Source organism: Piliocolobus tephrosceles, chromosome 7 (assembly GCF_002776525.5).
Source record: "Piliocolobus tephrosceles isolate RC106 chromosome 7, ASM277652v3, whole genome shotgun sequence".
Classification (NCBI taxonomy): domain Eukaryota; kingdom Metazoa; phylum Chordata; class Mammalia; order Primates; family Cercopithecidae; genus Piliocolobus; species Piliocolobus tephrosceles.
The window spans coordinates 146,371,253-146,382,012 of NC_045440.1; the positions used below are offsets into that span (position 1 = coordinate 146,371,253).

The following is a 10,760-nucleotide window of genomic DNA, read 5'->3' on the forward strand; positions in this document are numbered from 1 at the left end:
TGTGAGGAGGAGGGAGTGGCCTGTGAGGAGGAGGGAGTGGCCTGTGAGGAGGAGGGAGTGGCCTGTGAGGAGGAGGGACTGCCGTGTGAGGAGGAGGGCTGCTCTGTAAGAGGTAGATGCATGGGTAGAGTTGGCGTTCGGCCAGGTTCCTGACTGGGGACTCCGTGGCCCTTGTTTCGGTTATGGGTAGAAATGGAATGTCTGTGATGTCTGCTGCTCCCGTTTCATCTGCCCCAAGGCAGAACTCCAGTCCTCCCCCTCCTTTCTGATCATGGGCCCCAAGAGGGTCATTCAGAGAGAATTCATCCCACACCCTGGGGGTAGGAATGCTGAGCACAAAGGGGTTCCTGGAGGGGCCACGTGGGCGGCATGGAAGCTCCGCACCCCTTCCTGGAGACCACGCCCGCCCGGTGCCTCTCAAGTGTATCCCTTTATAATTAACTGCAAATGTATTTCCCTGACTTCCCCGAGCCACTCTTGCAAATCAATGGAACGCAAAACGGGGAGGGGGCTACAATATTGCTGGGAAAGAGGGTCCCAATCCAGACCCCAAGAGGGGTTCTTGGATGCTGTGCAGGAAAGAATTTTGGTGAACCACAGAGCACAGTGAGAGATGCAGGTTTATTTGAAATGACTCCGTTCTAGAGTGGGGCGTGCTCAGAAAGCAGGAGAAGGAGGGCGGGTCCTCTGTGAGTGCCTCTGCTTACAAGAAACTGTAAGGAGCTGCAATTACTCCTGGAATGTGCAGACGCGCTCACTAAAGACAGGGGCTGTAGGTGCCATCAGTGACCATTCACCCTCCAACCTCAGGCTGCTCATTGACATTATCTCTGAGTCAAGTGCCTGTACTCTCGGGTTATCTGGACAGTCTGCGGGCTTGCTGGGAGATGCCCCACATGGCCATAAATATTCTGTAATTATAATTGGTGGCCAGCTTGAGAGGTGGCTATTTTTAGACCATAAGCATTCACCTTATAGGTGCCTTGTGAGTGCCTCCTACTTACTTCAAGATGGAGTCACTCTGGTCACGTTTCACTAAACCAGAGGCCTGGTGAGCAGGGGTTCCTCTGACAGTGGGAACCTCAACATCAGGCCAGTCAGCAAGAAGTTCCAGAGGCCGGCCCTCGCAGCTGGTGTGTGTGTGTGTGTGTGTGTGTGTGTGTGTGTGTAGTCGTCTTGGGGCTGAGCGCTCACCCTGTGGGATCTGACGCTATCTCCAGGTACGGTGTTGGAGGACACCCAGCTGGTGTCTGCTGCAGAACTGACGGCTGGCTTGGTGGCGGGGAGACTTCCACCCCCCACATTTGGCCCCAGCGGTCTTGGGAGTCTTCTGTGTTGATGTCTCCTGTGTCGTGTTGAGTGAGAGACAGAATAAATGGTTTGAGAGTCTTTTCCAAACAGCCCTCTTCCTAACGCAGCTTGTTTTCTGAATCAGAGGGTACTGTCTTGAAGGGGGCAAACCCGCCCATGCTCTCGTCCCACAACTCTTACTGAGCCCCTGCGGTGGCACGGATGGCCCCAGGTGCTGGCTGCGCAGAGAGAACCCCCTGCCCTCACCACCAACATTCTAGAGGGGAAAACATCCTGCCTGTGCCCCAGTTAAGACCCAGAGGCCTGAACTCCCCCGGGGCCACAGCCTGCTGGAGCCTCCAGTCCCCAGAGACAGCTGGGGCATCGCCCCCAAAGCTGTGGAAGCCCCACCCACTGTGCCATCATACCACAGCCAGGACATCTCGTGACACACATAGCCCCAGCCTCAGCCTCCATACACACGCACCACACACACTCACTCATGCAAAACACACACACAGCCACACTGAATGCACCCCTAGATTTGAGATGCGTGTCACAGGTGTCTCTCCGCCCCAGCCCCTCCTAGCCACGCAGCCACCTGCTGACCCTCGCGTTTCCCCACACCCTCCCCCTACTTCCGCGTGGGGTTCAGAAGCCCCCTCCCTGGCGCTCGCCCTGTCACCCGGAAAGGAAACTCACTGTCAACTGGAGAACAGGCCAGTGGCAGAGCCCCAGCGCCCACAAACCCTCGGAGAGGGCCTGGCGGGAGGAAAGGCACCCACCGATGGCAGAGCCCCAGGGTCCTGGCAGAAGCCAGAACCCACAACCTCCCACCTCCCAAGCCTTGCCGGTCTCCCCACCCCCGCCTGGGGGATGGCCAAGACACAGCCCAGCCTGGAGCAGGGAGCAGGGACAAGATGACCTCAGGAAGCCCAGGCTACGGGGGGTGCCTGCTTCCTCCCCTGCCCCGCTCCACTCCGCAGGCGAGACCCCCAACACTGCTCCCCGACACTCTCCGAGGCACCCCTCCTCCGTGCTCACACCCAAAACACGTCTGCTCACCCGTGGGCCTCCCACTCCGATCACAACGAGGACTGGCCACAAGTCCAGGTGTCAGTGACCTTCACCCCGACCTGGTCCCCTGTCCGGCCTCGCCAGGTCAGCACCCGCCGCGCGCACAGCAGGGCCGGATGGAAGGAGGCCGGGCCTGGTCGTGGCTCAGGCGCCACCTCGCTGGGGAAACTGGCGGGTGGTCTCAGCCCCCTTCTGGTCCTCAGCCTCCCCATCTGTCCCAAGTTGCTGGGGCAGGCCTGGGCGGCGAGGGGACCCCCACCGCGGGCTCGCCGACTCCGCCCCCCGGAGGCCCCTCCCGCGCCCCGCCCCTGCCCCCGCCCCGGGGCCGCGCGGGCTGCCTGGGAGTCTGCGGTCCAGCAGCGGTTCGGAGCGCGCGAGGTTCGGGGAGCTCGGCGAGGCTGCTGGTACCTGCGTCCGCCGAACGGTGAGTCCGCGGGGCCGCGACCGGGACGCCCCCGCCACCTGCGCGCACGCGCTCAGAGCCGGCGGCCTCGGCTGCGGTGCACGCGGCCCCGGCCCAGCCACGCGCGGCGGAAAGCGCCCTGCGGGGGCCGGGGCTGGAGACGGTGGGAGACAGCAAGAGGGGCGCACGGGGAGACGCAGGAGAGGGGCTGGGGCTGCCGGTGGGTTGGTCCCGCGAGAGCTGAGCCTCTCCTCCCATCCCCCGCCCCCAGGCCTCCCCGAATGTTTCCAAAGATCTGGGGCGGGAGCGGGCGGAGACTACCGCCAGGAGCCTCCCGGCCGGCCCAGGGCTGCGCAGCCACTGGAGCCCATCACCCAACTCCAGACGCTCCTGGCTCCCCAGCGTGGGCCGGGAGTGACAGCTTTGCTGACTAGGGGAGGGGGCACGGGACCTTGCAGAGCTCCTGGCCGGAAAGGGAGGATTGACCGCCCCCCCGCGTATCACCCCGTAGCACTGGAACCCGCCCCCGCTTCTTGTTCTGGCATCGGTGGTGCTTGCGGTGAGGTCCAAGGAGCCCAGCCTCCCGGAGTGGACCGCCGGGCCCCTCCCCATTCCCACAGGAGAGGCTCCCGCCTCTTGGTGGCTGGGCAGCCCCTAGATACCTGGCTCCCAGGGGCCAGCTTCCCTGAGCCTGGGGACGAGCCTGCAGCCTGGACCCCACGGGCGCCCCCTACAGCCTGCCGGCTCCCTCTGGGCTCCATAGCCCACCTGGCCTTCCTAATTGCCTTCTGCTCCCACCGGTGCCTTAGCTCAGCCTGGTGGCCCGGCAGGTTGGGTGCCACCCAGTGGGCAGATGGCGGCACCAACTGGACCTGTTTGTGGCCCTGTATGCCAGGACTTCCTCAGAGACAGGTCAGGGACCCCCACACCAGAACCCCACTTTTCGGGGGTCGGGGGATAAGGAATTGGAGATCCTTCCTCCTCGGGCTCCTCCCTGGAGGCGGGGACAGGCCCCAGCTGGACTTACTGGTTTTGGCCATCTGGGGCTCCGGCTCCCAACCCCAGGATGTCAGCCCAGGTCTCAGGGTCCTGGCCTGCTGCTCTCCCTTAGGGCCTCTGCAGGCCCCTCTCCAGATCTTTTCTCTGAGGCATCCTCACCCCCAGTGCCCAGCACTAGCTCCCCAGGCCCGGGATGGCCCTCCCCCTCCTCTGCCCACGGCTGTCCCTGGCGAAGGCAGCAGCCTCCCCCTCCAACACGATGCACTCACAAAATAGAGAATCACGACCCCAGCAGGGCGTGTTCCAGATTCTTTCTCCAACAGTGCCATGGGCCCCTGCCCAACGGAGGGTCCTGTGCAGAGGCCAAGGAGCAGTACATGGACCCATCTGGCCCCTTCCTGCTGGTGGGACCGGTGGCACGCAGCCTCGTCTCTCGGAGCCCATTTCCCAGCCACAGAATGGGGAGTAGCAGATACTTAGTGGGCTGCTGTCCTCAGAACTGAGTAACATCAGGAATGGGGAGTGCTTTCCCCTGGGCCATGCCCCACGCAGCCCCCGTCTCCATGTCAGGGGAGATGCCTGGGCTCAAGACACTGAGCTGTCCCGAGGAAAGTTCTAGATATAGATTAGCTAATATGCACAGACACACATATAAATGTGTATATAGATCTCTTTTTTTTTGAGACGGTCTCACTCTGTTGCCCAGGCTGCAGTGCAGTGGCATGATCACAGTTCACTGCAGCCTTGAACTCCCTGGCTCAACAGATCCTCCCACCTCAGCCTCCCCAGGAGCTGACCACAGGCACATACCACGCCCAGCTAATTTTTGTATTTTTTGTAGAAACAGGAGGTTTCGCTATGTTGCCCACGCTGGTCTCAACCCCCTGGCCTCGTGATCCTCTTGCCTTGGCCTCACATAGCGTGGAGATTACAGGCGTGAGCACTGTACCCAGCCCCAGACTAGCTAATGGTATTACTGGTCACCATTCCCCCACCCCAGGACTACTGGCAGAGGCCACTCACTCTGCCTTCTTTTCTGTGATTCTGAGAAGGCTGGTGAGTTTCCCCCTCTTGGCTGTACAGCGCCCATGCCAGGTTTCAGGAGGGGTAGAGCCTAGAGCATGCCGGCACTGAGTGAGGGGCAGGTCAGGAGAGAAGCAGGGAAGTTCTGTGTGCTGGCAGGTCCCTGCCCCTCTTTGCTGTCTGTGTCCTCATCTGCAAAGTGGGGGTGCATGGTCCTGGGGAGGAGCGAGGCACCACCCGGCCCCCTAACCAGCTGTGTCTCTCCAGAGCAGGACGGGCTGCTTTGGTTTGTGGCTTCCAGACGGGACGGCCATCCTCTCCAGAATGAAGATCTTCTTGCCGGTGCTGCTGGCTGCGCTTCTGGGTGTGGAGCGAGGTGAGGTGCCCTCGGGGACCCCAGAACTTTGTCCAGCTGTGCCCTGCTCGACTCCCCAGGGGTCCTTCCAGGCCGCTCCCAGCAGAGGGCTCACCCGGCCTGGCCACACTGTCTCACTGTATGTTTGGGTGCCACTTGAGCTGCTCGACGGCCAGGGTAGGGTGTCACTGTCCTCGTTCTGCCTCCGGCCCAGGGGCTGCTATACAGTCATTTCTCAGTAAATGTCCCCTGGGGTCAGGCCTGGGAGGGACACTGGAGGCTTCCCTGAGACAGGTGTGTCCTCCTTCCACAGCCAGCTCGCTGATGTGCTTCTCCTGCCTGAACCAGAAGAGCAATCTGTACTGCCTGAAGCCGACCATCTGCTCCGACCAGGACAACTACTGCGTGACCGTGTCTACTAGTGCCGGCATTGGTGAGTGCCAGGCCTCAGACCACGCCTTCCTCCCCTGGCCATCTCCCTGGCCCAGGCCGGGGCTCAGCAGAGGCCATGGCTGTCTGCCTGCAGCCATCTGTCTCTCCTCTGACAGCCTCATTTCCCATGCAGGGAATCTCGTGACATTTGGCCACAGCCTGAGCAAGACCTGTTCCCCGGCCTGCCCCATCCCAGAAGGCATCAATGTTGGTGTGGCTTCCATGGGCATCAGCTGCTGCCAGAGCTTCCTGTGCAATTTCAGTGCAGCCGACGGCGGGCTGCGGGCAAGCGCTACCCTGCTGGGCGCCGGGCTGCTGCTGAGCCTGCTGCCAGCCCTACTGCGGTTCGGCCCCTGACCGCCCAGACCCTGTCCCCCGATCCCCCAGCTCAGGAAGGAAAGCCCAGCCCTTTCTGAATCCCACAGGGTATGGGAGCCCCTGACTTCTCACGTGCCTGATCTGTGTCCTTGGTCCCAGGTCAGGCCCACCCCCTGCACCTCCACCTGCCCCAGCCCCTGCCTCTGCCCCAAGTGGGGCCAGCTGCCCTTCCTTCTGGGGTGGATGATGTGACCTTCCTTGGGGGACTGTGGAAGGGACGAGGGTTCCCTGGAGTCTTAGGGTCCTTCGTCAGGACCAAGTCCCATGGACACGCTGACAGCCCCCAGGGAGGCTGTGTCAGTAGGGATGTGTGCCTAGCTGTGTGCGTGGGTGTGTAGTGCATGTGGGAGCACGTGGCGGCTTCTGGGGGCCGTGTTTGGGGAGGGAGGGGTGCCAGCAGCCTGGAGAGCCTCAGTCTCCTGTAGCCCCCTGCCCTGGCACAGCCGCATGCACATCAAGGGCAGCCTTTGGGAGCTGGGATTTCTGCCGCTTCCAGGTCTAGGCCCCGCCCCAAATCCAGCCAGTCCTGCCCCAGCCCACCCCTACGTTGGAGCCCTCCTGCTGCTGTGGTGCCTCAAATAAATACAGATGTCCCCCAGCTTCCTGCTCTGAGTGTGGCTGCCCCATGGGGGAAAAGGCAGAGCACCCCAGGTTTGGAGGGTTCTGGGGTCTTCTGTGGTACAGCCCGGGGGGTGGTTGGGGAGGAGGAGTCGTCCCCTGAGCCACAGCCAGCAGCTTGCCTGGCCTCCGTGGGAGCCTCTCCCCAGCGCTCTGCCCTTTCTCCTGCCCCAAGCTCAGCAGGTCAAGTGAGTTCGGCCTCCCACAGCAGAAGGAGTTCGGGGGGCATGGAGGAAAGAAAGCGGGTGCAGGAAGGAGCACGCGCAGGCTGGGGCAGCACCCAGGGCTCTCTAGGACTTGGGAATGGAGGGTGTCTGTCTGGACCCGCTGGTGCAGAGGGCACAAAAGCTGGGCTGGGGCAGGACAGACAGGCCGCAGTTCAGTGAGTGGCCTGTGGGAGGAGCAGGGGGCTCCCACGCAAAAGCTCCGGGCAGCAACCCTGAGCCATCCATTCCTGCAGCGCTGCCGGCTTCCCCCTGGCAAGCAGGTGGCGGCCTCCTGACAGAGGAACCCGGCCCAGGCCACCGTCTGCAGTCAGGTGCTGTGCGCAGCCCAGAGGGCTCTTTGGGCTGGAGAGAGAAAACAAGAACAGACACCCAATGGAGGTGCGTTTGTTCATTTCTCTGGGACAATGGGAGGAAACCGACCAGGGTCTCAGCCACTCAGCGCCCGACCCTGGATTTCCCCAGCTGGCCGGAAACTGTGCTGTGTGTGTCAGGATCCCAGGGGCACTGTCCAGCAGGAGGGGCCGGTGGTCACCATGGAGGCCCAAGATTCCCACCCCTGGCACCTGATGTGAACAGCCAAACAGCCAGGTCCTCCCAGGTCCCTGAGGTCAAGGCAGGTCAAGGACCTGTGTCCTCCTTTGGGTCCCTGAGGTAGTGATGCCTGTCTGAAACACACAAAGCATGACTGCCACCCAAGAAGGGCCCATTGTAACTGAGCAAGAGGACCTGGAAGGGGTCAGCGGGAGGAGGGTCCTGCCGCCAATCACCACTCCCTGTGGACAGACCCTGCAGCGACTGAGCTTGAGATTGTGGGGAGTTTGGATTTGCTGAGTGGGTTGCTCTAGCATTGAGAAATGCAAGCAGAGAACAGAGGGTGGAAACCAGACGGTCCAGCAGCCTGGGCACGGCAGCCAGGAGGACAGAGATCCCGGCATGGGGTCCCAGTGTGCAGTGCATTCACTGCGTTGTTCACGCGGAATCACAGGGGGCTTTGCTGGAGGGACAGAACACTTGATCGTAGTGGAGCTGGTGAGAGGAAGTTGCACCCAAAAGCCATGGCCAGGAACCTGGATCTGACTCCAGGGACACAGGAACATGGTGGGCGCTGGGCGATGATAGAATTTCTAACAAATGCTTGGTTTCTGCTAAAGCTAATTTTCGCTTCCATCTCTGGCATCTCCTCCACTTCCCAGGTGAGCTCACTGGTTTCTAAGTCTCGCAACCACACTGAGACGGGGGCGCAGTCATCCCCAGGGGACACAGTCTCAGAGTGGAAGCTGCTTGTCCTCCTGGGATCTGGAACTCGGGACCCAGCTCTCCCTCTGCTCTGGGTTTAGGGCTGAGGTCAGAGGCAGCCCTGACCTCCAGTGGTTCCGCGGGGTTCCTGCCGCCCCGCCCTCCGGAGGCGGGAGGGCCCCCAAGGACAGGTGGTTTCCTGGAGCCAAGGGAGGGACTCCGGGAAAAGAGGGAGGGAGCCCAGGTTGTGTCCTGGACCTGAAGCAGAGAAGGGAGGAGCCCAGCGCGCTGAGTTTCAATTTCCTGAAGCCTGAGGGAGGGAGAGGAGGGGAACCTCATCTCAGGGCTCTGGACCGGAGCCTCCCGCCCAGGGCCCACCACACCCTGCTAGGAGCTGGGATTTCCCAGTCTCCACGCCGACCCGAACTGGGCCCCCTCCTCTCCACAGCCCATCGAGCCCCGCTTTCCCGCTTCCCGACATCTGCCCGTGGATGAGCCTCTGGAGGACGGGCAGCCTGCCCCAGCGCTGCGCCTCACCCACCCCCACCACTCAGCCCCTGTGGGGACTTCCTGCAGTGAGGCCCAGGCGGAAACCTGCGCTGCCTCCCCCGTCCGCAGCCTCTGCCCCCTTGACACCCCCGCCCTCTGCGGTGCCTTGCAGGAGTCGCCAGCCTATGGGCCCGGGACCGTTTCACACAAACACACATCCGGCAGCCACAGCTGGCCGGGGCCCTTAGTGCTTCCACCCCTCCGCCCCCTCTGTCAGCCCCCAAGTCTTCCTGGGGGGCCCCAGCCCTGAGTGCAAGACCCTCCGGGCTGCTTCTGGACCTCGGGCTGGGGCTGAGCGTGATCCTGGCTGGAAATGAGCGCAGGGCTGGGCCACCTGGGGAAGGCCCTCCAGTCTCTGAGCCCCACCCTGGGGAATTTGCTGGGACCCCCCTGGAAGGCCACGGACCAGACCCCAAGGGTTAAGAAGGGAACAAAGTCCTTGGGTTGAACACGTGCATTTACTATCTGGGCCAGCGGGCATCTAGGCTGCTGGGTGAGGGGGGTCTCTGGGCTGCTGGGCGGCCAGGCGAGGGCATCAGGGCAGGAGCTGAGGGCTGCACTGGGCAACCACCCTGCGCTCCTATTTACCCACCGGGGCAGTGCCAGGCTGGGCTAGGCTCACAGCAGGGCCCAAAGGAAAAGGCCCAGGCCCAAAGGCCACGCTGCACTGTGGCCGCCTTGTTACAGAGGCTCTTTTCACAGCAGGTCATGTCCAGCTTCTCAGTCTTCAAGTCCATCAGTCCATCCTCAGTTTCTATGGGGTAAGACCCTCCAGGGACCACAGGATGGGTGAGGTTCATAATCTGGGCACAGGGTCGGGGCACAGACCTTGCTAGTGTAGCTGAATTTCTGCCCTGTAGGCGAGAGAGGAGGACGGCTGGCACAGGAGGCTCCTCCCAACCGCCTCGGGCCCCAGGACCGCCCCCTTCAGGGAACCTTGAAGCCAGTGGGGACACGGAGACAAGCAGAAGAGAATGGGGGGCGGCCCCAGGCTCCACGCCAAGTCTGTGATCCATTAGATGGAGGTCCCTGAGCTCTGTCCCCAGATCCAAGCTTCCACCAGGCCAGGGGGCTCAAGGCAGAGCCCCTGGGATGCTGCCTGAGAGTGCCCTGCCCACCCCTTACCTGCTTGACGCCGGGTCCCACCCGGACTCACCATTGGTAGTGCCAGTGACCACAGAGGAGGGGCAGCTTTGAGCCTGCATGGGGTAGGAGACGGGTGGCACAGGCTGAGGTCCAAGACACCGTAGCACTGGAAGCACTCAAGGCCCTGACTTGGGATGGGGCAGGGAGGGTGCAGGTCAGGGTCGCAGCCTGAAGGGTGGGTTCCAGTCCCTCTCACCAGCACAGGCAGCAGGCCTGGGCAGCATACAGGTGGGCTTAGGTGCCCTTGGCTACTCAGAACTGTGGGCAGGGTCCTGCTAGCATCTGGAGCCCCCAGCATCGAGAGGGTCTCACTCCCACCTTCAGGCCTCCTTCCCATCCTCCACCCTCAGCCCCCACTTACAGGGCTTCACCCACAGCTGCGCCAGCAGCAGCAGGGGCCGGTGACCTTCATGGTCTTGGGTGTGGGTGCATTGAGGGCAGGTGTGGCACAGAGGCTCCGAGCTTGCAAAGAGCTAGGGGAGGCCTTGCACCCCCGAGCCTGGGAACCTCTGCCCCACGACTGGTTTATGATGAGGAACCCAGATTGCTTGTGTAATATGCACACAGCCCATGGCCTCATCCCATCATCTCATAGTATGGGAACTGAGGGGTAGAAACCCTTCCGTCCTGACCTGGCTGCTGTGCCTGGAAGGCAGATGTGACCTGATCTGGCTGCTCTGGAAGGCAGACGTGACCTCGAGCAAGACCACCCCCCCCACCCCTGCTCTGCCTGGGGCCTCCCAGAGCTCAGGGTGTGAGCAGAACAGCCCTGGAAGGAGGACGGGCTGCAGTGAGGAGAGAAGGGAGAGGTCGTCCCCTGGGGTGGGAGGTTGCCTCAGAAGGAGAAATTGTGACTCAATAGAGAGGAGGGCCCTGGACTAGGGCCCTGAGTTTCAGTTTCAGTTTCCTGGTGTATCAGGAGCAAGAGAGAAAAGCAGCCGTGAGACTCAGGTCATCCCACTCAGGATGAGGGTCTCTGGCTGAGCCCACCACTGGCAGGCCCCTGTGCAGACAGAGCCTGGGAGGG

General features: G+C 62.3%; 2 protein-coding genes and 1 long non-coding RNA gene across 8 annotated transcripts in view; 1 reads left to right on the forward strand and 2 right to left on the reverse strand.

Annotated features, from left to right (window-relative positions):
* Nucleotides 1-3,732, reverse strand: part of LOC113220506 (translation initiation factor IF-2-like) — a 14,709-nt gene extending 10,977 nt beyond the window's left edge. For 2 of the 4 annotated variants that reach the window (XR_003307379.2, XR_003307380.2), the window contains exons 1-2: nucleotides 2,356-3,250; nucleotides 1,005-1,345 (exon numbers count right to left, since the gene is read on the reverse strand). Coding sequence is in view for 1 of the 4 variants with exons in the window: in XM_031935923.1 (XP_031791783.1) it covers nucleotides 2,567-3,382 (816 nt within the window). In the remaining 3 variants the exon portion in view is untranslated. Of the gene's footprint in view, nucleotides 1-602; nucleotides 1,346-2,355 lie in introns of those variants that run through there. The other 2 variants (XR_004229063.1, XM_031935923.1) reach the window with 2 other exon arrangements.
* On the forward strand, nucleotides 2,566-6,556 carry LY6E (lymphocyte antigen 6 family member E). Of its 3 annotated transcripts, none has more exons than XM_023228148.2 (4): nucleotides 2,566-2,791; nucleotides 5,060-5,168; nucleotides 5,461-5,580; nucleotides 5,713-6,556. In XM_023228148.2, the coding sequence occupies exons 2-4, from the start codon at nucleotides 5,117-5,119 to the stop codon at nucleotides 5,934-5,936; spliced, it is 396 nt and encodes a 131-aa protein (XP_023083916.1). In that variant the 5' UTR covers nucleotides 2,566-2,791; nucleotides 5,060-5,116; the 3' UTR covers nucleotides 5,937-6,556. The 3 variants fall into 3 exon arrangements, with proteins under 3 accessions (XP_023083916.1, XP_023083914.1, XP_023083915.1); XM_023228146.2 differs by having other exon boundaries at nucleotides 2,665-2,791; nucleotides 5,065-5,168; XM_023228147.2 differs by lacking the exon at nucleotides 2,566-2,791 and adding an exon at nucleotides 4,675-4,825.
* A 2,470-nt stretch (nucleotides 6,557-9,026) lies between these two features.
* Nucleotides 9,027-10,760, reverse strand: LOC111553385. Its single transcript, XR_002734930.1, has 3 exons — nucleotides 10,095-10,760; nucleotides 9,744-9,861; nucleotides 9,027-9,441 (listed from the first exon to the last, which is right to left on the reverse strand). It is a non-coding gene; the product is annotated as an uncharacterized LOC111553385 (long non-coding RNA).